The sequence below is a fragment of the Malus domestica genome, chromosome 05 (genome assembly GCF_042453785.1).
Source record: "Malus domestica chromosome 05, GDT2T_hap1".
NCBI classification, from domain to species: Eukaryota; Viridiplantae; Streptophyta; class Magnoliopsida; order Rosales; family Rosaceae; genus Malus; species Malus domestica.
The window spans coordinates 45,128,395-45,152,127 of record NC_091665.1 but is presented as its reverse complement, the minus strand read 5'-3'; the positions used below and the strand labels follow the sequence as shown (position 1 = coordinate 45,152,127).

Genomic DNA, 23,733 nt, shown 5'->3' with positions numbered 1-23,733 from the left:
TATTGTTAGCTCATTGTGAGCTTAGCCTATTCTCCCACTACTTCGTGTAGATAATATCGTTTGTTAAAAAAAAAAAAAAATCTGTCCTTTTTGCGAAGGACATGCGTCCAACACAACGAATTTCTACGTTACCATGGTTCATTTCACGACGAGTGCATTACATAGTAACTACATGCATTCGATCGGGTTGGAGTCGACCCCTACCGAGGGTAAATACAGATTTACAGTAATGTCGATCGAGTTAAATATTTACACTGAAGCTAAAATCTACGATCTCATAAACGAAAAATGTGAAACTCCATAAAAAGTTCTTGTGTGTGGCCCAAAAATCACTCTTTGGTTATTCTGATAAGTTAGTAATTTACATCTGCTTGAAACTTGAGTCAGCTTTGCGCAGTAAAAAGCTCAGGACTCCGGGCAGCTGGTCCTGTCTATGCCAAGTCCTTTTGAGAAAGGAGGCGCGGCAAGATTCATGTCGTCCGAAGATTTGAACCCGAAAATGCAAGTCAGCAGATTGCATTCTAAAGAAGGGTAAAGGGTCATATTTCCGGCTTCTTCATACAATAAGCTGCTCGATCAAAACTTTCGTAATTCAATCTCCGAGCAACTCAATCGTTGCTTCTATGTTTTAGCCCTCTTGTTCTGCCTAACCTCGTCCTCGTTCAAGGCTGCCTCCGCCGCCTAAAAGAAGTCACGAATAGTGGAACCATTGTATAAATGCACTCATGTTCAACTTAGTTAACAACTTAATAACCATTCAGAAAGAGCGAGTGCCAAACAAAAACCAAATTACGTACCATTTTAGGATTGTCGAGCAAAGACTTGAGACTGCTGGGGATTGTAACTAGATCCTGAATTGTATTAACCAGCTCTTGAACAACAGCAGTAGTATAACCCAGTTCAGCATTTGCACCTGCGATTAATCTGTTGTGAAGTTTTCTTAGAACATAGACATTCTTTGCTCGTTCTTTCTCTTTGCGATACATCAATCTCAAATCCCTTAAAGATACTAATTGGTTAACATCTTGTTCTTCCAGTGAATGTACACAATTGGCCCAGCTGTAGGACAATTGGTTTGTCTCCACCGAGGCTTCAATATATATGATAGACATCTCATTTAAAATGTTCTTAGCAAGCTTCTCAAACAGCAGCGGAACCAAGTTCTCTTCAAGCCACATCCTTATTCTCTCTCCACCTCTCTGTTACAACAACGGAAGCAATCAATATTATACACGACAGCACAATTACTATAAAAAAAACAAAAAAAAAACAGCTTATTGTCATGCGTTTGATCAATGTTGCACATAATTCGTAAAAGATCTGTTTGCTAATTATATTTAAAAGAAAGCAGAGACAACTCAGACGCATATCCGCATTTTATGCAATATTGGTATTATATGAAATGTATGAATATCCATGGTTCATTTTAATAGACATTTCTGAAGTAAGATAAATCAAGGAAAAATTAAGAGTACTCATTTCCGTTGACTTACTCGAATGACTTTTCTCATATAATGTTTATTATAACTATCTTGGAAAGCATGGTTTTTTCCTAATGTACAAAGGAGCAAGCTTTATTCAGTGTTAATATGGGTATGAGAAATCTACAAGATTGGAGGAAAATGACTCCTTTCCGGTTCTCCACAATGCATATGAACTAGTTTTACCTGATTAACCTAGCTGTTTGTTCCCTTTTTTAATATAAAAAGTTATCTTTTTCTACGGTTTTCCCAGTTCCAGTAAGAAAGATCATCATTATGAAAGACATACGATTCTATCTCCAAGCCAAGTTGACCTCTGGACAATAATATCTAATGCAGCTTCAGATGGGTATATAATGAGGCCCTTCTGTGTCATGCAGCTGGCAATGTCCCTTAACTGGAGCCTAGCAACCGCCTTCAACTGCTGAACGGATAGAGACCTAATTCCAATCACATCATCCACATATTCAAGCAATTGAGGTCTGAAATGCTGTTTTGCCTGCGAAAGAGAAGATGCAAAGGTGATTTGGTAATAATATGATAACGGTTGCCTTTCAACAAAATAATATAGATATGATGCTTCCAAAATTTACCTCCCTCAAAAGAGAAAGATAGCAGGAATTGTGTTTTGTTTCCCATGCATCATCATATAATCCTTCTTTTAAGGGGAACTTCTGAACTTCGTCTGCACATTTGCAATTCCATGGCCAGTATTTATCACATCCAATATTCGTTGTCATGATTATCAATGTTTTAGTGAAGTCAACGACGCTCCCCTGACCATCTATTAGATGACCAAAACCTATAATCTCGGTCAGAATGTCAATAATAGATCCATGAGCCTTGTCAACATTGTCAAACAAAATGAGACCTATAGGCCTCTTCTTAACAGCCTCTGAGCGCTCCCTCTTCATGCCTGACTCAATGTAACTACAGGAGCAAAAGTCCAGATATAATGTAAAAATAAGCTTAGGAAAATTTTCAGCCTGAAACAAAAAAAAAAAATGTAGGAACGCACCACTCAATTAACAAATTACCTAGAAAGAAGACCAATGAGGCGTGAGAAAGAATTTGGACCTGAGTATTTTGCCAGGTCAAACTCTGCTATCATGTCTTTGTTATCAAAAAGTAGTCCGGCCAAAGATTTTGCCATTTCTGTCCTCCCATAACCAGAGCCGCACATGAAGAGGAAGGATCCAATAGGGCGTCGCTGAGGCCTCTGCCTTGATAGAGCAGCAGTTACTGCAAGTAGAACGTGTTCCTGTCCAATTACCCTCTTAGCAATTCTTTGTTCAAGGTTCTGAGGCAGTGTTGGTTCAGAAAGCGACAATGGTGGTGGAGCATCAATCAAGGGGCTTGCTGCCTGCATATCATGCAAAAACGATTGAGACCACGAAATTGAATCACTTTTCAATTTCTAATAAGAATAAAAAGGCCAATCACCTAGATTGTCATGACGTATAGTCGGTAAAGGAAGCAAAAGTCTAGCATAGGAGTAAATAAAAGATATATCCACCTTCGCAACAACGTGCGGGCTAACGGTTAGCTCATGCTTAAAATCTTTGCGAGTTGTATATAAAAGCTCAGTCACATGGTCATCAATCCATTGCAACATCCCAGACCCAGAGAAACTGTTCACCGTCTTTAATCTTGCCTCATTTATACGTAAAGCCAACCTTTCGTGCATCCTTTCCAACAAAAGCGCCTCTCGAGCTCTGATGTCACATCTCTGCCGTGAAGTTTTTACTTGCACCCAGTTCGTCTCCAACTGGTTCCACATACCCTTCAATTCTTCATGTTCCTTTTTCACCTGAACGTCCCAACATTACATATTTCTCAGGAAAACAGTGCATACCCAAAAACAAGAAGAGAAATATACCAATGTTGCTCGTAACTAATAAGTGTAGCTTACACGATCGCTCCACTTTTGTGTAGATGGATCTCTTTCTTTCTTGATTTCGTTTAACTCAACAAGTGTGCGACGCAACTGGTACTCACCGACATCTAGATCATCCTCTTCTTGTCTAGAGTACTCAAATTTATCCCTCAATTTTGCACAAGCTTCCTTTAAAAGCCCAACAACCTTATTTTGCAAAATTTCCTTCTGGGTGTCATCAAATTCTCCACTACTATCGAACTGAAAAACTGAACATCATAAACAAGAAAAAGCACGATGAAAACTTAACCACCATGGCATTTTCACACTAACGATTGAGAAAAGAATAGCGGTACCAATCAACTAACCATCGGGGTATTGCATGATGATTCGGAAAGCAACACACACTGCCTCTGCTTCGATTTCAACACCATAAGCCAGCTCCAACTTCTCCTGATCTTCAACCTGGAGCTTCTTAACAAACTCCCCCATCCATTGCTCTGTATCCATCTCTGTCACACCTACAACTTCATCACAATTTCCATGTCAGAAACACAAAAGTTCAGATTTTTCGGTCATTTTACCAAAACCCACTATTGAAAAAACACTAATTATGCAAAAAATCCAGACTCCTTCAAAGTTCTAACCTAATTTACAGTCGAGGACACCCCTAAATTAATTTGATAAAATAAAGAGTAAAGATTAAACACACTACAGTTTCCTACTGCAATAAGAAGTGTTCCTGAAGCTAACTTCTCCAATAAAAAATTTCAATTGAACTAGACTTACTGTGGAAGTGGGCTAAAATCGAATTTAGTTAATTTTCAGGGACCGTCGTGAAAACCAACCCAAACCCACCATAGTCCCCGACAATTAACGCGCGATTGCGTTACATTGGGAATTCAGAAGCTTCAAGTTCATACCTTTTCTCGGCCGCAAAACGGAATTTCACTCTAAACCAACAGAAATTACGCAGACGGACGTTTCAATTTGGATGAATGAAGATGGAAGAGGAGAGGGACGAAGGGAAGAGAAAGCCCTAATTTCTACAAAACAACGTCAGAATTACAAAAACCCTAACCTGGTTGCAGAGTCGGAGAGGAGATGTCTCGCTTGAAGCCCTTTTACTAGTGTTTTTGTAGAGAGCGCGCAAATAAGGAGGGAGGGAGAGAGTGAGTGAGGGTTTTTAACTGCCGATCGCTAACCGACCTCACCCGGTCGTTCGAACCGGCTGAAACGAAACGATCGAGACCAATGTGGTCGTTTTGGGTCCTACAAAACGCATAGGGCCCCCACCTTATAAATATCCACCCCTTTATTTGTTATTCCACACCTTTGTTACTTTACATGCTTTGATTTTTCTAAGGGAACGTGGACGAGAAATTTCGGTATTGTTAATTTTAACGAAAAATTACATTTTTACATTAAAAAGTCAATCATGATATTATTCATTCTACTTTTTATTTTGTCTTTATCGTTAAAACTCAAAGTTTTCAAACCATTTTTGTTAGTTTTTATTTTTTTTAATTGATTTGATTCGATATTTGAAAATTAAAAGAATGCTTGAGAAGTACAAGTAAATTCATGAACAGCACCATCCTATAAATAAGACTCAAAAGAACTTCAAAAGTACACTCATTCACCTGTCACAAAAAATCCCCAATCGCAGATTCTTTTATTAAAAAAACAATAATTAAGATTAAACGATTAAAAATTTAATAAATCTACTCCGATGCAACATTAAATTTTTAAGGAGTAAAAACACAAGGCTTGTCATGTGTTCTTAGAGCAACTCCACCCATGGAGCCCTCCCCCTGGCAATCTACTATTCAATCCACCCTATTGAACAGTAACTGCCTTAAATGAATAGTAACTATCATTAATGAACAGTAATTGTCATTTACATCTCCACCCTTGGAACCCTCCCCCTGGCAATAAGCAATTAAAATAATAATTTTTTTTGTTTGTTTAAATAATAAAAAATTACAAAAGCTCTCTCTCTCTCTCTGACACAAAAAAAATAAAAAATTGCAAAGCCCTCGGGCCACAGGCCCGTCGACTCCCCACCCCACCTTTGCTCGGGCTCCCACCGTCGCTCGGCCTCCACACGGCTGAACCTCTCTCCACCGACCCTCGGGCCCTTTGTCCTCGCCTGTCGCCCGAGTAACCAACCTCAGCTGGAGTTGCTCTTATGTACCTTGCTCACACTAGTCCTATACCATGGAGGACAAGCCCCCTAGAGCAACCTTTTCTTAAACAACCGTATATTTAATTAATTCAAAATACCGTCACAGTTTTTTTAATTTTTACGCAACCTTTTTCAAAATTTTAAATATCGTCACCCCAACCTAAAAGTCATCGCATGCTAGAAGGGTAATTTCTTATTTACGCCATTAAAAGTTCCGAAGTGACAATAACAGTTCCCACAAAATCAATTATTCAAGGAACGGTGCCGCCATATGTAAGCTTAGTGGCTTGATGCATGATGGCATAGCAAGCAGTCTTCTGAAGCTGAAAAGCTTTTCGAAAAACTGTACATAATTTGGAAGTCAACAACCTTAATCCGACATCGGTATCTCAGTTACATTTCTCTTTTCCAAAATTTCTCTAGGGCTGTAGAGGTCAGTTCTCTCTCATTGCTACTGTTCACAACTTCACCGAGAAGACATCCGTTGCCGTGTTCTTCTACGCGATCTGTGTCTGTAGCTCAGATAACTGCGAGTGCGATCGCTTTCCCAAAGTGTGAAAAATGAGTAGCTTGTTCGTCAAAATTCTTACTGATAAGTTATGATTTATGCTGCGCATTAGAACTCAAAGATGTTGCAGGCTGAAAGAGTTACTGTGTTACTTAAATTATGATTTCTGAGCGGTCAATGCAGATCTCCTCAAGTGTTGGGCGCCGTATGCTGCTGTGGAAGCCAATGTTGTTGATGCAACTAACCAACTGCACCAATTTGAGACGAACAATGAGCTCTATGAGCATATATAACATCAAGGAAAACAAACTACAGACAAGTAATATCTGCGTCAAGTTACCTCAGGTATGTGATGTATGACTCAGTTTCTTGTGTTCCAAACTCCGGTTGAAGAAGAACTGCCGCTACCAAAATAAGCTGGAAGACTGTGTTAAGCTGTCAACAGTACTATTTGTTAATTGTTTGGAAATAGAGAAGGCCTTTATCTCAATCAAACAGAAATCGCAAGCATCACAGTAAGTTTATCTCAATCTCTGGTCTTCGGCACTATGTGATATTCAGTACAGAATAAAGATTACCTTACTAATAAAGAGAGGTTCCACCTTCTCGGGGCGGGTTTCATCAAGGTTGAAAAAGTCGGACCAACTGTTCCACTGAAAAGAGTAAACAATGTCAAATCAGATTTTAACAACATGAGTAACCTAATTATTTTGCCAAAACATTGATAAGACAACGAAACAAAGATCTCACCTTCCACCCCAAGCTACTAGCTCTTTGATATACTGCACCACCAACAAGGCCAACATCCCGGAACACAATGAGCCCAACAAGTCCAGCTTCAGAATCCCAAAATCAAACGAAAGCCAAATTATTTTCCCAACACACAACATCGTCAAAGAAAATGATTAAGGGCTTCATATACCAAAAGATAAAACTAAGAAACCAAAAGAAAATAAGCAAACACAGGAAAAGTATGGTCTGTAGTCTGTGAATCAATGTGCAGGTGCTGAGCCAGTGCTTGTATTAACCACAACAACAGCCTAATCTTCACAATCTTCAGTATCGAAGGATACTTATGCATACATGCACCACCATCCCAGTCCCACAAAACAAAAACAGGACTACTTGGTACTTACGATGAAGAAGACCCTTATATACCAAGGCCACAGCAACGCATCCAATAAGAACCTGCATCACAAGGAAATCACAATTGGCACGTCAATATCCCAAACCACAAGCAAACAGGAATAAAAAAGCACCACTTTGGGAAGAACTGAAAACCGAAAAGCACTTATACCTTGTCAGCAAGGGGATCCAGATAGGACCCAACAACAGAATTGATCTTCATCCTCCTAGCCATGTATCCATCCAACTATACATTCAAATCACGAGTGAAAACACAGTCAAAATCTCAGTAACAAGCAACTATGTCCAGCATATATCAATTTCTACGAAAAACGCTTCGAAATAACTTACCCAATCAGTTGCCCCAGATATAACCAACCCCGCCATTGCAGAAGAGTACCATTCATTCGTGATCATCCTGCATACCAGTTCCAAATTCTCAAACTTCAAAAGATAAATAAATTAATCAAAAACATAAAAGCAGCAATTTTTGTTCCCGAAAAACCAAATTAGTAATTGTTACCATCCAAGGAAAGGACCTGAAATCAACCGACTCATGGAGATCAAATTGGGCAAATTGACGAAATCGTCAGCGCCCTCTTTCAACCCGACACGGCGATCCACGACCGTCGGAGCCGGCGATAGTGACCCAACTTCCAATGGGAGCGGGAAGCTCGGTCTCCTCCCTAGCAGGTTCAAGTTCAATGAAGCTTCGATCTTTCTGAGAACGACGCCGTTTCCGACGATGTAAAGCGGAGTGGAGGACTGCGAGAGCTTCCATGGAGGGAAAGAGAGGAAGAGCGGTCCGTGAAAAGGAACGATCCAATTGGAAAGCGGAGAGAGGAAGGAACTGGAAATCTGAGACGGCAATCGGACGAGGGGGTGGGAGAGAGGGTAGGAGAGAGGAGAGTAGTGAAGAGGGGCGGAGATGGAGGAGGAGGAGGCGGTGGCGGTGACGAAGGTTCTTGATTTTTTAGGGTTTTGGATTAGGGATTTCAAGGACCGGAAGCCCGCCATGACTGAACTGAAGCATTCTGGGGAAGGAAGGTTCTTAACCGTGACAGTCGAATTGACCCGGCCAAAGGGTCATTCGGCTAAAAATAACTCGTTTTAACACGATATTTTTAATCGAGAGTTAGGCTAAAAGGCTCATATAGTTCTCACCCAATCAAAAATGGGAGAACCGGCCAAAGAGTTGATCAAGAACAAACAGGCCTCCAGTGTCAGAATGTTAAGTTTGACATTTTGCCAGCCCTCCAGCTTAACCCATTTGAATGCCAACAGTTGCCTGACATCAGCATGACGCCAGCTAGCAATGGCTAGCTGGCGTTAGGTTAGCGTTGGAATTTGATTTTTTTTCTTTTGACGAATTTAAAAAAAAAATCTAATTTTTTTTTCTTCTATAAATACCTAAGTCATTCTTACACCATTTCTCACATACTTTTCACAATTTCATACTATCTTACCTCATTTTATTCAATTATCTTACCTCTTCCAATAATCTTTCCTTTAATTTTTTCAATAATTTTCAAATGACCATATCTGCAATGAAAGGAAGGGTTTGGACCCGAAAAGAAGATGAAGCACTTTGCAGGGCTTATAAATAGATATTAGAAGATAATGTTAAGGGCAGTTCTCAAACAAATGAAGATGTTTGGAGGTGTGTAAATTCTACCCTAATATCTAGCCAGTTTATTAACATTGGAGGTTGAAGGAAAAAAATGTCACATAAATAAGAATCATATCTAAAATTTACACAACCAATTATATCTCGACACGTGACACTCGAAATCTTATCAGAAAGATGATTAAGATTACATAAAGATAATAAATCTGGAGAGTTGCTCATTTTAGCGACATGTGTCACTTGAAATCTTATCCGAAAAATTATTGAGATTGCATAAAGATAAGAAATTTGGAGACTTACTCATATTAGCGACACATGTCACTCGAAATCCTATTAAAAAATTATTAGGATTATATAAAGATAAGAAATACGAAGGCTTATTCATTTGGTGACAAGTGATACTCAAAATATGTCCGAAAATCTTATTTTAATATGGTAATTTAATTTAAGTAACCATATTATTTCAATTAAAATAATAAATTATGTTTGAACTAGGGCCCTTGCCCCCCTCGGTTAAAGATGATTTTTTGTCAAAGAACTATGTTTGCCTATAGCCCTTTGTCCCCTTCGATTGGAGATGATATAAAATATGGTCTGACACTGTTCATTAAATATAATTTCTTATAGGGCTATAAGGCTAAAGGGAGCATTTTGGCCCTCCTTCAGTTGGAGATGGCCTAAGTCGACATAGCGGTTTGAATGACACGTGGCAATAGCCTGGCTCTCTTGTTTTCATACACGTGGAATTCTCCTCTTTTATGATTTTATTTCACTTTTAAATGGTTCGGGCCTTATATTTAAAGAAAAATATATATAAATTGATTGGGCTTTGCTATTGCAGTCCATCAACTAAGGCCCATACCAATTTTCATCGAGCTTAGTACTTTCTTCCATTTTGCGTTCTCGACTTTCAATTTGGTGGAAACTTTTTATAGTATTAGTGAGTTAAACTATTAAATGTTAAAGGAAAAGAAGATCAGTGGAGATCGAATCTGCACTAAATTGCATAAACATTGTTACTTTTTGTCATTGCGGTAAGCGTTATATGTGGTGTCTTTGCCCATACTATTAATTTGTCAAACTTCCCGTCAAATTCGAATAAATTATATAATTTTTAAATATTAAATCCAACCAATGATAATATATTACAGAGACACCCAAACAAGTGGTTTTGTTTGAGTGGTTAGAGTAGAAATATTATATCAGCACAATGACGTGGTATGGTAAATTCGTTTGACTTTTCTCGAAAGTGTAGAAGTTAGTTCACATAATTTAACAGCATCGGTAAAATTGTGTTTTAGGAGCGCGTCTGTTGTATTAGACAGCTCTAACTCAATGGTTCTAACTGTGTCCTTAAAAAAGAAGATGACCTAGGATTACCACTCTTATATATAAACTTAGTTGTCATTACCAATGTTGGTTTTGAACTTTCAACTTCAAAGCTTTTTCTTCACATTCGTTGCTGCATTTCCTGACGTCGTTTTCATGCATGCCAGTGGGATTCATTGAGGGCTTGCAGAATCAGTGACGGTTCTGCTGGTGGCAGAGGCGCTCGGGCGGGAGGAGAGCAGGATGACTTGCTTCTCGTGTTGCAAGGTGGACGAGGAGCCGGAAGAATCTGTGAGGAAGGCCAGAATAAGAAGGCAATACTCGAGTGGTTTGAAGAGATTGACCTCACTTATAGCAACTTTTTCGGTTAAGTCAGGTCGAAAAAACCCTACTGATTTTCTCATTTTGTTTTAGTCTTAATGCAATGCAGATTTTGGTAGGTGAAAATGTGATTAATCCGTTCAAATTTTCGTTTGCTAACTGGAATTTATTTAGACTAGGTTTTCGAATTTCGACCATATTTTACGTTGAAACATACACTTTATGCAGGAAAAAAGAAACTGGAAATATGATGTATTACATAGGCTATGTGATCAATGTGCAGGTAGCAACGAATGCAGGAATTTACAGAAGGAGATACTCAAGACGGGACACGCGAAAAAAGTTGCTCAGCTTTTTACGTACGAGGAACTAGCTGCTGCAACTGATAACTTCAATCCTGATTCTCTGCTGGGAGAAGGTGGATTTGGGAAGGTGTACAGAGGTTACTTGGACAGCATTAACCAAGTATGTCTCTCTTACTCCTCTCTCTTGCGCGTATGACGACGATCCTGCAATTTATGTTTTCGATTAAATTGGTTTCAGATTGTGGCAGTGAAGAAACTTGACAGGAAGGGATTGCAAGGGAGCAGAGAGTTTTGTTCTGAAGTTATCATGTTGAGTTTGGTTCAACACGCGAACCTCGTCGATCTTATTGGCTATTGTGCAGAAGGAGACCAGAGAATGTTAGTGTATGAATTCATGGTCAATGGATCTTTGGAGAATCACCTTCTAGGTATGCACAAAAATTATTTGGATCTTGAAAATGTTTGCTCTTATGTGGAGATAAACTAACCGATTTTTTGTTTTCTTAAGATGTATATTCGAATATGGAGCCTCTTGATTGGTATACGAGGATGAAAATAGCTGAAGGAGCAGCTAAAGGGCTCGAGTACCTTCATGAGACTGCCAGTCCGCCAGTGATTTACCGTGACTTCAAAGCTTCAAACATTATACTAGACGAAAAATTCTGTCCTAAGCTTTCTGATTTTGGACTTGCTAAGTTAGGTCCAACCGGAGACAAGGACCATGTGACTACTAGAGTGATGGGGACTTATGGCTATTGTGCACCAGAGTATGCTTCAACAGGACAGCTGACAACTAGGTCTGATGTCTACAGCTTTGGCGTTGTGCTTCTCGAGTTGATCACAGGACGGAGAGCTATTGATGAGCGCAGACCGGTTGGACAGCAGATCCTAGTCAGTTGGGTATGTGAACATTCATCAAGTAGCAAAAGCCTTTACCAAGTTACTTGTTACTGTCTCTTTATCGAATCATATAAGCAGTCTGCTCTATGTAGGACGTCCTGTCTTTTTAAAAAAGAAGGGACGCATTAAAGAAATTTGAGATGACGTTATGTTTTCTTAACATGTAGTGTCTTTAAGAAAGACAAGACGCCATGCACAGAGAATTTCTCGTCATATAAGACGACACGTTCCTTGCACCCTTAATACCAATCCTATTTTCTATCATGCAGGCAAAGCCAATGCTTAAGGACAGAAAGAGATACGCGTCGATGGCTGACCCGTTGCTTCGAGGCAGATTTCCGGCAAAGGGTCTGAACCAAGCTGTTGCAATTGCTGCAATGTGTCTGAATGAGGAAGCTGATTGCCGGCCTTCGATGGGTGACGTTGTGACCGCTCTCGGGCACCTATCGTTGCAAGAATACGATGGAGAAGGTGCCAAGGGTGCATCGAGAAACAGAGGCCGGCACGTTGAGTCAATAAGAAGAGCAAGGGAAGACAAAGAGCTATAGCAATTAGGACCAAGGTGCAAGCTGAAGAATGTGCTTTGCACCTCATCCAAAGGAATTAGAGGATTGAAATAACAAGCGTTTTTTCATCTTTTTTTTTTTATTCTTAAAATATATCATGTTTCTCTCTCATAATCTAACAACGGAAATGTTAGTGTGACAGTATCTTAAGTCAATCACGCACTATCACACATTTTAACTTTCATAACAACAATAATTGATTGGCTTAAAATATCGTCACAGCTGCAATCTTTTTGCTTCGCTTAGCCCTTTCTCTCTTTAGGATATTTTTATGATAGTAACTATAGGACATGGACGATCTTGTTTGATCAAATACCTAGCGACAAACGCCTCCCCTATATTCGGGGATAACATGTACTAAATGTCGGGTGCAAACCAAGGAACTCACTCCGAATAATCCTAACAAAATGATCATTTACACAAGAATCGGCAAAAGAAAGAAAGAAAAGCTATGGACAGTGACCCTGGCAAGAGAGGGTCTTGAGTTTCATTGAATGTATGCAGTCCTGTAACAAAATGATACAGAAATAAAAAAGAAGCATTGTCAAAAGTGCTTTTTGAGAATTTTGCCTGAAATCAAATGCTCAAGTTGTTCATGTCATCCTTGAGGATCTTGCTACGATGCATGGACACGGGGAAAACTCAACGTATCCCGTATCTGACACGCAGGGATACGGATACGTACAGAATACGCACGGATACGCTCCCGATACGTATCAGAATGAAGGGATACGTTCTTTATTGATGAGATACGCGTATCATACTGTCGAGATACGCGTATCATAATTTTCGGATACGTTTCAAACAAAATCAGAGGATAATCAGGAAAAAAAATCCAAATCAGAGGATACGGATTCCGCACAGAATCGTGATTGATTCGAATTAGATAACTGAAACGATTGTTTAACTAAAAACCAAAACGATTTCGAACCTCAGAAATCAGACTTGTTGTCTGCAATTGCTCCGTCTGTCTGTCGTCTCTATCGTTTCCGTCTGCAACTGATCCGTCGTCTCCATCGTCTCCGTCTGCAACTGCTGGTGAGAGCCTTCGACTTCGTTTTCACTTTGTTAATTTTGAAACTCAATCTGTGCAGAACCCTTTTCTGTTTTTTTTCGAACCTAAAAGCCCCAACCTGTTTCTGTTTTTATTCGAAGCTAAAAGAAAGCCTCTGTTCAATCTGATTGCTTTGAAAACCTGTTCAATCTGATTGCTTTTTGTATATAATATTATTTTATATTTTGTGTATTATAAATAATATAATATTGTACTTTCATGATATTTAGATTATAATATTTATGTATATGCTTTCATGAATGTGGAGACTACTTTAGTTACTGGATGAACCGTCATTGGAGACTACTTTAGTTACTAAAGGAGACATCATGAATGTGGAAGTTGAATGAGACTTTGTTTTTTTAATTTTAGTTTGGATGTTCATTTTAATTTTTCAAGTTTGAAGACTAATTGCTTGTTGGATGGACTATCTTTCTAACTATTTGGAGTTTATTGAAATAAATTTAAATTTGAGTAATAAATTTGAATGCTTATTTTAAAGTATTTTAGATATATTTATATATATTTTTAATTACCGTATCCCAAACACATCGTGTCTTCGTTTTTAGAAATTTGACGTGTCCCCGTGTCGTATCGTGTCGTATCCTCGTATCCGTGTCCGTGTCTATGCATCGTAGGGATCTTGTAATTAAACCCAGGAATCCAGTTTTGCCGATTGGTTTCCGCAACTTCAGCAGCAAAACACATGCTTGCCAAGAACCCTCTGCCGATGCCGCTGCCGCTACTGCCTCTCCTCTTCCTCCTCCTCCATGTCATTACCAAGATCCGGAAACTAGACTTGCTACAATGAGCACCGCTATCGCCAGAAGTGAAGCCGAGTATTTGTCCCAGAGGCTTCATTGAGCTTGAGCTTCCATGCGGGTCGAGCTCAAGCTTGCTGAAGTACTCGATCTCCCTCCTGACAAGCGATCCAACCGTGCCTCGCGTGCCTACTGCGATCGGAGCTGTTCCTGCAGCCATTGGACTTGTTTGAGGGAAGTTGGTTTCTGCTGTGCTGCTGGCTTTATACTGCATGATTTATTTGTTTTTTTATTATAAAAAAGGTGTGAAGAGTGATGTAAGAAGAAGCTTGCGGGTGAAGAAAAGTTGAGGGGAAGGATGGATTGCTTTAAAGTCGGGGCATCTTCTGCTTTCATCCCTCTAAAATTCTTAATTAGGTAAGACATCATATTATCCGGAAAGATATCCTCTTCGGATCTTTTCCTGCAAAGCCCAAGGATCAAATGATCTGGCTTTTAAAATTTGATTCAAGTGCTAAAAACAGATAAGTTAGTAAAAACTTTTAAAAACTATAATAATTTTTAATCGTTGGATCAAATTTCAAAAGTCCGAATCACTTGATCCTTGGATTTTGAAAGAGAGAGGATCTCTTGCCATATTATCCTGGTGGTTGTCGTAAAAAACATGCATAATCTCCGGTTAACTTTTTTACCCTTTTGACTCTGGAACTCCAATTAACTTTCATGGTAGGGTCCAAAGAAATGTTATTACAAATTAGTATAGGTTGGTCAAAATAAAGAGTAAGTCTTCGAGAAAATTAGTTTAAACGTAAATATGTGCGTCAATCAAGGTTGATTGATGCTCGTAATCGATTGAAAAAAAGTGTTTCGGTACCTTTTCTTACGAAGGGTAGAAAACTCCCACCTCTTTATGCTTTACTTGGAAGGTTTAACTTCTTTTGATTCAATAGCGAGGATAAAAAGAATACAAATGAAGTATTTAAATTATAGAAAAGCAAGTCGAAACTTGAATGCATACGAGAGAGACACCGTTCTAACCAATTGATTACACTCGGGTCTACAGGGATGCAATTGTTAAATGCTGTTGGGCATGTGATTCATTCATTTTGTCCCTCAGCCCCAGCTGAATAGTCATGAGTGGAACTGTATAAAGGGCATATGCAATTGATTAAACTCAAAAGCTAAAGGGACAAAATCATTTCTTTCAGTTGGGTGATTGAAATTATTGAATAGGAGAAAGCCCTGTGAAAATTCTTATAACAATTGGCTAGCTTTTTCTTGGCTGTTTAGTTAAAATGGTCCTAACAATGAAAATTGATAGTAGTTGTCTTTGAATTTGTCCATCATTAATCGATAGTAGTTGTCTTTGAATTTGTCCATCATTTTGGTCGGTCTGTGAAAAATCTACAGAATTCTTGTTAAGTGTGAAGGGGTTGTTTTGACAAAAATACTTTTAAAAAGGAAGTCACATGACACTTTAACGAAAATATTGATATTTTTCATGAAATAACCAAAATTATTTACTGTGAACAAACTCTTGAACCATTTCTATCAATTTTCATTATCATGAATCAAAATAAAAAATTATGACAATTACTATTTTGGCTAAGCCTTTTTTCTTTCTTTCCGAGATTGGTGGTCCGTCCATTTGATTAAGAAAAGATAAAAAAAAGAGTCCAAGGCTCAATTAGGTTTTCTTTAGAGATGACACCTTGTCAACTCGATCTAAATCTTTTTTCTTTGGCATTTCTTTTCCACGTACAGTTTGTGAAAGGAACGCCTAAACCCTCCACGACCTTACAACTTAACTAAGGTCGAAGAGAAACTTACCCACAATTGGAATGTCACGGTGACAATATCTCAAACCAATTACGCACTACACTATGTCTTAAATGCCGCCACCTTGGCATCCCAGATGCATCATAGGTCTATTCTGTAGGTTGAGTCGTGAAAACGACAAAATTCAAACTCTTTCACACAAGCAGAAACCAGTGGGGAACTTACTGAAGGAACAAACATATAACCATATAAGAGCAGAAATAAACATTTGGAAACAAGAGAGTTGGAACATTTGAGCTCATATATCTACCATTAACGCCAAACACCGTTACAACATTTCACTCTTCTTCTCTGTTTGTAAGCCTCAAAATTGGATGTTTCCTGTTATTTCCTTGTTATTCTCGTTTCTATTTTCCTACGATTTTTGTTTCAATTTTCTTTATTTTCCTGTATGAGATCTGGTTAGCAATCTAGTGTATACTGGGAAGATGGCATGAATACCTCAACTTCCGGTGCGAGGCAAGAGCTTGTCGTAGAGCAACATCCACGCTCACACCCTCTCGAAACAGTGACTCGTACAATTGACAAACAAATTGCGACACCTCTTCCTCATCGTCATCCCAAAAACCTGTAGACCGGTCCCCGTTTTCACTATCTTCCCAGTCACTCACCGGACTGGTAGGCTCAGCATCCTCATCTTCGACTTCATCTTCGGCCTCTTCCTCTCCAATCTCAAACTTCCCGTTTTCAAAAACACTGAACTCTGCAGATCCATGGACTGCTGTCAGCTGTGCTTCTGGGGGCTGAGCTAAAGAACTTATAACAGCTTTAGCGCCAGTGTCTAAAAATGCTTTAATCAGTGGTGGCGTAGGTCCATATGTCCCTGTGCAAATAATGATCCTATCTCTCCAAGCTCCGACCTGTAGTTATCAAAGACAAAAAGCATCAGTTTGATCACTTAAATCGTGTGCGCCCATATTCAGATTTCACTTCACAAACGTAAAGGTGATAGTGTACCATCCAGCGAACATCATCAGGTGTTAAATGGATAGAAGGCACAGTTCTACGAAACAAATATGCTCCAATTTCTTGGCCATCGTCCATAACCTTTAATAAATTCCATCATTAAACATATCAGAGTTAGTAGTTCGGCAGTTTGGCAACTATCCAACAAGTAGCAAAATCAATCGTTTCAATGCTAAAGCAACATACTTGAGTTTGGCGTCCCATATAACGGTGAACGATGCCTCCAATTTGGAAGTATGGTCTACATGCAACCAAATCAGAAATAGTTGAAATATTGGCGAAAGATGAATCAGCCTTCCTGCGGCGGTTTCGCACCACTGATATCAAACTCAGTTTAACACTCTGAAGAAACTTATCTGCAAGCTCTCCAGGCTCAGCAACCACAAATACATCATTCTGCCAACTACAGAAGCAAACAGCCGGTAAATTAGGTCTACAGCTATATATAACATTAACTCGCAATTATAAAAAATCAGTCCAGTAACACTGACCTTAATATCGAGCCAAGAGAGTCATTTTGAAGGGCTAAATGTACAATTCCCACTTGGGGCGAGTTCTGTAACTTCTCGTGCAATGACTGGACGGGTAAAGAAAGCTGTCTAGGTCCTGAAGGAGAATCAGGTGGTGATGCAGCTCCTTTTCCAGACTGTCCATCTAAGCTTAAAGGTGGGACCATATCGATCCGGCCAACCCTCTGGGGGCCAAAATCAGGACTGTAGAAAAGTGGACTTGATGGAATGCTTGGAGGAAATAAAGGTGATGCAAACGGCGTTGGGAATGTTGTTGCTGGTACCGTTTTCACAAATCCTGATATGCCTTGCATTTGCGATAATCGTATTCCATTACGAGCACAAAATGACTCAAGCGCATGAGCATGGTTCTGAGTGCGACCAGAACTGGGGCTATGCGAAGCTTCGACAAGTAGTACATTGCGCCTCCAACCTAGAGATGGACTTTTTTCCTCTGCTACAGCGAAGTATCAACAGAGCTTACATTCTAGAAAAAAAGAGTAAAAACTGAAATTCACACAGAGAAATTGAAGAAAAATGTCAGCATCAATACCGTCATTTGATGCCTTTGACTTGGGGACATGTGACCACTTCTCATCATGTTGAAAGGGCATAAGTAGTCTCTCACAGGCATCCTTAAGTACAAGAGAATTTTTCTGAATATATTCCTCAACTGCATCTTCCAATTTCAGCCAGACTGCAGGATCAGTCTCATCCAGTTCCATATCACAGCGTTCATCAACTGCAGGAGAATAGATAGAACTGTGCTGTTTGAGAATAGTACTTGAAATAAAAAGCCACATCAGAGAAAAAGTCGATGCATGAAAACAAAAATAGTTAAGGTTTGAAAAACGTTAAAACTTTATCCAAATTGGTTTCCCATGCAGTGGGTTGAGATTCCAGACATTTCATGCTCATGTAAACATATTAATTCAGACTTAACACATACCTGGATTAAACCGAAAATATTGTATTCCAGGGAGCATGGGTAGCAATGTGCTCAAAGCTTCCTCCACCCGTTCCACAGAGCATGCACTTTCTATCAATACCTGACCAGTATCCAGATAACGCCAACCACCTTTTCGCACCTACACTAGCAGATTTTGTGTGAACCAATAAAGCGGAGTAATCACTCCCTAATGTTGCACAAAATATTATGAAATATTTCATCAATTGACTCTTCACAAACATAGGAGATGTTATGATTTTACCTTTGTTGGAACATCACCACAGCCAACGGAAACTAAGCAGTCAATTTTTGTGTCTGGCCATAAAAGTTGTGCTTCTCTAATGGAAAAGATTGTAGGATTGTTTGCCACTATTGCACCATCTTGCCAACGATTTACATCTGTACACATTGTCAGATAGAAACATTTTAAAAAAATTTAAAACCACTAAAGAGGTAATATGCATGCTCAAGAACAAAAGAGAGTACCATCTGAGAAATCATCAAGATAATACGGAGCAGCAGATGACGCTCTTATAGCTTGCCATACTTGATGCTTACAACTTCCTATAAAGGCACTGTGCTTATAGCCACCTTCAGCACATCCAGGAGGTGGTCCAGTTATTCCTGAACTCTCTGAAAGAGGCACTTCTAGTGTTCCCGCAGGATACTAGAAATGGAGTACAAAATAACAAGTTAAAATTTAAGCAGTGAATTGATGACCTTTCAACAAAGGAATAAGTTGTGTCAAACCTGATAATTTCGGAATAAGAAAGGCTGAGCTGGCATCACGCTCACCAAAGTTGACACAACAAAAACTTTGGGAACGTTTTTAACTGCGGACTCTATTAACAGATCCCCATCCTCATCGGCACACATTTCCTTCAACAATCTCTCAAACTGATCTGCACTATGCTGCAAGACAATATGTTATAACTATCCTTTAGAACACAAAGCAACAGGGCAGAAAAATATAAATAAAAAAATTACTCCCGTTTTAACTAAATGCTTCACAAAATTCCACTCCTTTCTAGAACTTATGAGGCAAACAAGAGATCAGACAAAAATGATTGCAGTAAAAATAGAAACTTCCTGAATACGATACAGAAAGGACAGAGGGGGAAGAGGGGGGGGGGGGGGAATTTCATCCCTCTCAAAATATTTTACACATCAATCTTGAAATCCAAAATAGTAAGGAAAAATGAAAGATATATAAACAAACAAAACAAATACAAAGCATGAAGAACATACTTTAGATCCATGTACAACAACTCTAAAACTCTGGGACGAACTTTTATAGAGCTGATCCAACTTCTCTCTCCAACTTGCAGCTTCATTATCCTTTGGCGCAGGTTCAGCAAAGACAAGTTTTCCTGCAAATCATGACATCAGACATGTAAAGAACTAAACAAAAAAAACATGAACAATGAGCAAGGGCAAGCTTTGTGCACACTCATTCCTAATACAGCATACTCACCAAGGTTTTTGTATATTTCTTCACATTGGTCTAAAGACATTAGCTTAATGCCAAGCGCAACAGCAAGCATTCCACCCGTTGATGTGCCACATATGAGGTCAAACAACTCATGTATCTGTTTTCCAGTTCCCTTCTCAATTGCTTTAAGAATTTGCACAGTTGCCAGACCTTTCATACCACCACCATCCATTGAAAGTATGCGCAGTCCTTGCTTTGGCACCGGTCTCCCCCTTATGGCACGTCGCAGGATTCCATTCTCCCCTGCAAAAGGTATGACATGAACAAAACTTATAAAGCTCAAAATATAAAGACTAAATCCTCGAAAACAAAGTAAATTCAAGAGACAAACCGAGAATTGCTAAAGCACGAGCTGCAGCTTTATGCACACGGGGCTCAGGTGCAGCCGTCAAGCGCATTAGAAGTTCACACAAGCTTTCAGAAGTAACCAAAAGACGGCGATTCTCCAGACAAAAGGCCAAATTACCTACTGCCAGCAAAGCTAATCTTTGTACCTAATGAAAGATAAACCTTAAATTAAACGACAATACTAACAAGAAAAGTATGATCGTCAGTGCCTTAGGGAAAAAGAACAGAACTTGCCTCAGGGGTTTTAAGGGCACACAACAATTTCAAAGACTTCAATACATCCTTGGTCAGCATCTTCTGAGCTACAGCATCAGATGCAAAAGCCAGCTTCACCACAACTTGCAACACAGAAATTACTTCCCCCTGGGGCATAGACTTCAAAACCGTTTCGATGGGTTGCATAATGTCAGATTTCATCAACTGCATGGCAACTGAAACATCTGCAGCAAGAGATGAAAGAGCAGAACATGCTTTTTCAACCTGCCAGAAGTCGGAACTCTTAAAACCATATGCAGCAGAAGAGTGATAAGCAGTGAAATCTTTGTCAGGACAGCTAACCAACATACCACATGACGGTTGTCACTGCTTATCATACTTATAAGCTGCCTCACTGCATTCTCATCTTTGCCAACAACTACGCGGTTTCCTTGGTCTTGCATAATCTTTGCAAGTGCAGATGCTAGTAAAGGGTGATGACAAGAAGAAAACCGAAATATAAGAGAGAAAAAGGCGCTTAGCTTATGCCTGGATGCGCCAAAATAAGAACTGTTTTCCATCTGCAATTACCACCAGTGTATTTCAATACTGTACAGGCTAAGATTATCAATTGCAATGAACAAAAACTTCTATGAAAATTGCATTAATCACTACCTCTATTTGCACGTTCACCGATCTCAAGTTATCATCTGCCACAATCCTGATATTCGCAAGAGACAAATGATGAAGTTTGTGGAGTGGCAAGATTTCAGGAAGAAATTCAAGAGGGTTTCCAAACAGCCTAAGAACTCGTAGCTCAGCCATAGCCCTGCCATAAAATTGGAGGGAACCATTAAACCCTAGAGAAAATCATAGACTTTACAAGCATCTTTATTTACGAGTTGAAAAAATGTATAGAAAATTAAATATGTTCAAGTGCTGATGAAATGACCTGAAATCAAGCAAAGGCCGGACAAGCTTGTTATGTTCCAATGAAAGTTCCACCAATCCAACACACTGCCTCAGCTCTACTGCTTACAGGTCCAACAGAAATAATAAATGAATATGAAGGATTTGACATCCAAAATATGAACTTGAAGCTGAATAGATTGATAAAGGGATTCCAAACTTACAAGGTACTGAAACCAGCATGTTGTAGTCTACCCTGAGGACTTTTAAGCTTTTCAGTTCACCAAGCTCAGAAGGCAAAAGTGACAATTTATTGTTATCAAGGTACAGCTTTTCGAGAAGAGGCAGTCGAGTTAGCTCTACCGGTAAAACCTGTGAGTAGCATGCAAGAAATTTCAACATTCCTTAATCTCACACAATCACTAAAAAGAAAATCACTTTCTTGACATAATTTAAAAAAGAACATAATTGTATCTTTACAGTACCGACAAGCTGTATTCGAAAGTAATAAAACTAATCAATCTCGCCATTTAGAGAAACTAGTACTAGAAAGTTCTGGTTTTGCTCTAAAATTAGGAAAAGCTACACCAAGAACAGTAATTTATTTCCAAAAACTACACCGCAATCAGTCAAAGTTTAATAAATCAATTATACATTTATACAGACAATCAGAAAAACAATAAATACAATGAATGAACAAAAGGATTTAAAGATAGACTCACCGACAACCCACAACCACTCAGATTGACCACGGTGACGCACTGCCAATGCACACCGCAGGCCGCCTCGCCGTCGGCAACTGCAGGCATTGTTGAAGCGAAATTGGAGCGCAGCAAGCGAGTCAAGACTCCAGTGCCATCGCTTTGCTGGCCGGACCCGGCCGTCTTGGTCATGGTCACAGCTCTCAACGGCTCTCTGCGCCTCACCACCCTCATGTCCACACCCACATTCGCTTCCTCTGCCTCCTCGGTCCTCAATTCGACCACCACCGTGTCCTGAGGCATCGGCAACGCCACCATTAGCTGCGACTGGAGCCTCAGAGCCACCTGCTCCTCATCGTCCCCAGCCTGCCAATCCAAGTCGATCCGATACCCTGATTCTTGATCCTGCGTCGCCACGGAAGACGAGGACGACGAGGACGACGCCGACGACGTACGGTCGAAGGTCTCCGGCGGACCCTCGGTGCCGTACGTGAGCACGAGATGGAAGATCTCCAAGGGCCGCTTCCAGCCCAGTCCCCAAGACATTGTGATCGTCCGCAATTAGAGCTCGAATTCAGCGGCGATCTTGATCAGACGGCTGGGAGTTCAGCTGGAGTGGCATTTGGAAATTCATGGCGCGATTGCGATCACGCCGGCGAGAGAGGGAATTGTGGGTCTGTGTGAAGTTGGAGGTTGGATTTGGGGGAGAAATGTGAGGGTCGAGGGTTAGGGTTTTTGGAGGAAGGAGAATTGGGATTAATGGCGGGAGAGAAATCCAGACCGGCTGTTTATGTCTAGAGCTTTGGAGATTTTGTTTCGACGGGGAGAGAACAAAACAGAAACTAACAGAAGGAATACATAATCTTCTTCATTGTAACGACGTCGTAGCTTGCCTTGTTCCGCTTTTTCTCTTTTGGGTTAAATACAATTTACACCTCATGAAAGATTTCAATTAGATTATCTATTGTGTGGTTTAACCAAATTTCTCTTTTTTCTAGTGTAAAAATATCGATGTACTTTAAACTGCACCAATTTAATTTTTTCGTTAATTTCATCACCTAATTAGACATTACATGTTGATGCAGCATAAACTTGACTCACAATTTAAACACTCATTGACCATTAATTTCAATGTTTTTACTTTACTCGTTTAGTCTTTTTATGGAATTGACAATCAATGTGTGCTTAAAATGTGGGCCTATTATATATCACATTAGCACATAATGTCTAATTAAACTTTAAATTTGATGAAACCTATTATATATCTCATTAGCACATAATGTCTAATTAAACGTTAAAATTGACGAAGAGGTTAAGTTGGTGTAATTTAGAAACCAAGTGGTGTAAAATGCAAAAACCAAAACATCGTGGCTTATTTTGTAAATGATCCCCAAACCTTGTGGAGAGAACATTGCTCACTACACCCTAGTCTTGCTTTGCCTCATTATATATCAAATTACCAATTAGGAAGATTGCATCCCTTATGTCTCTCTGAGAAGATTTTAAATGTGACCGTCACAATTAAAAAAAAAATTATGTTGTAATCATAAAACAATTACTTAAAAAAATGCTAGTAATTATATAGTCGCTCACATACATATAAATTGATCATGGTTATTCATGTTTGTGTCATCCACACACAAAAACGATCATGATCTATCTACGAGCTTGTGCGTAATTGATCATATCACTCCTCGTTGAGTTATTATTTGACCAAGACATGCCTTAAGAGTTTTTCATGCACCCAAATGTTGCTTTCCTGAGGGAGAACAAAAGATGACCAT

At 39.4% G+C, this 23,733-nt stretch overlaps 4 protein-coding genes across 9 annotated transcripts; 1 reads left to right on the top strand and 3 right to left on the bottom strand.

The window, feature by feature from the left end:
* Window positions 1-120: 120 nt before the first annotated feature.
* Window positions 121-4,631, bottom strand: LOC103434520 (chaperone protein ClpB1-like). Of its 5 annotated transcripts, none has more exons than XM_029103304.2 (9): window positions 4,281-4,631; window positions 3,726-3,884; window positions 3,394-3,626; window positions 2,998-3,291; window positions 2,519-2,844; window positions 2,075-2,411; window positions 1,771-1,980; window positions 798-1,199; window positions 121-681 (listed from the first exon to the last, which is right to left on the bottom strand). In XM_029103304.2, the coding sequence occupies exons 2-9, from the start codon at window positions 3,865-3,867 to the stop codon at window positions 622-624; spliced, it is 2,004 nt and encodes a 667-aa protein (XP_028959137.1). In that variant the 5' UTR covers window positions 3,868-3,884; window positions 4,281-4,631; the 3' UTR covers window positions 121-621. The 5 variants fall into 5 exon arrangements, with proteins under 5 accessions (XP_028959137.1, XP_017187875.2, XP_017187876.2 ...); XM_017332386.3 differs by having other exon boundaries at window positions 4,439-4,631; XM_017332387.3 differs by having other exon boundaries at window positions 3,726-3,878; window positions 4,439-4,586.
* A 1,089-nt stretch (window positions 4,632-5,720) lies between these two features.
* LOC103434523 (cardiolipin synthase (CMP-forming), mitochondrial-like) lies at window positions 5,721-8,397 on the bottom strand. The gene is made up of 8 exons (XM_008372887.4): window positions 7,702-8,397; window positions 7,530-7,596; window positions 7,351-7,425; window positions 7,190-7,241; window positions 6,804-6,889; window positions 6,632-6,706; window positions 6,394-6,488; window positions 5,721-6,301 (listed from the first exon to the last, which is right to left on the bottom strand). Exons 1-8 carry the CDS (start codon window positions 8,193-8,195, stop codon window positions 6,211-6,213), a joined length of 1,035 nt encoding a protein of 344 aa, XP_008371109.3. The 5' UTR covers window positions 8,196-8,397; the 3' UTR covers window positions 5,721-6,210.
* LOC103427810 (probable serine/threonine-protein kinase PBL23) lies at window positions 8,353-12,308 on the top strand. The gene is made up of 7 exons (XM_070821983.1): window positions 8,353-8,400; window positions 10,302-10,448; window positions 10,565-10,570; window positions 10,684-10,920; window positions 10,999-11,188; window positions 11,269-11,660; window positions 11,930-12,308. The coding sequence occupies exons 1-7, from the start codon at window positions 8,353-8,355 to the stop codon at window positions 12,206-12,208; spliced, it is 1,299 nt and encodes a 432-aa protein (XP_070678084.1). The 3' UTR covers window positions 12,209-12,308.
* A 3,733-nt stretch (window positions 12,309-16,041) lies between these two features.
* Window positions 16,042-22,840, bottom strand: LOC103434524 (phospholipase A I-like). Of its 2 annotated transcripts, none has more exons than XM_070821563.1 (18): window positions 21,971-22,840; window positions 21,473-21,620; window positions 21,292-21,370; window positions 21,015-21,168; window positions 20,711-20,920; window positions 20,379-20,624; window positions 20,128-20,290; window positions 19,779-20,039; window positions 19,553-19,674; window positions 19,055-19,216; window positions 18,791-18,971; window positions 18,567-18,703; window positions 18,305-18,443; window positions 17,909-18,097; window positions 17,338-17,809; window positions 17,033-17,249; window positions 16,838-16,927; window positions 16,042-16,740 (listed from the first exon to the last, which is right to left on the bottom strand). In XM_070821563.1, exons 1-18 carry the CDS (start codon window positions 22,493-22,495, stop codon window positions 16,291-16,293), a joined length of 3,945 nt encoding a protein of 1,314 aa, XP_070677664.1. In that variant the 5' UTR covers window positions 22,496-22,840; the 3' UTR covers window positions 16,042-16,290. The 2 variants fall into 2 exon arrangements, with proteins under 2 accessions (XP_070677664.1, XP_028959135.2); XM_029103302.2 differs by having other exon boundaries at window positions 17,338-17,812; window positions 21,971-22,781.
* Between the last annotated feature and the right edge of the window lie 893 nt (window positions 22,841-23,733).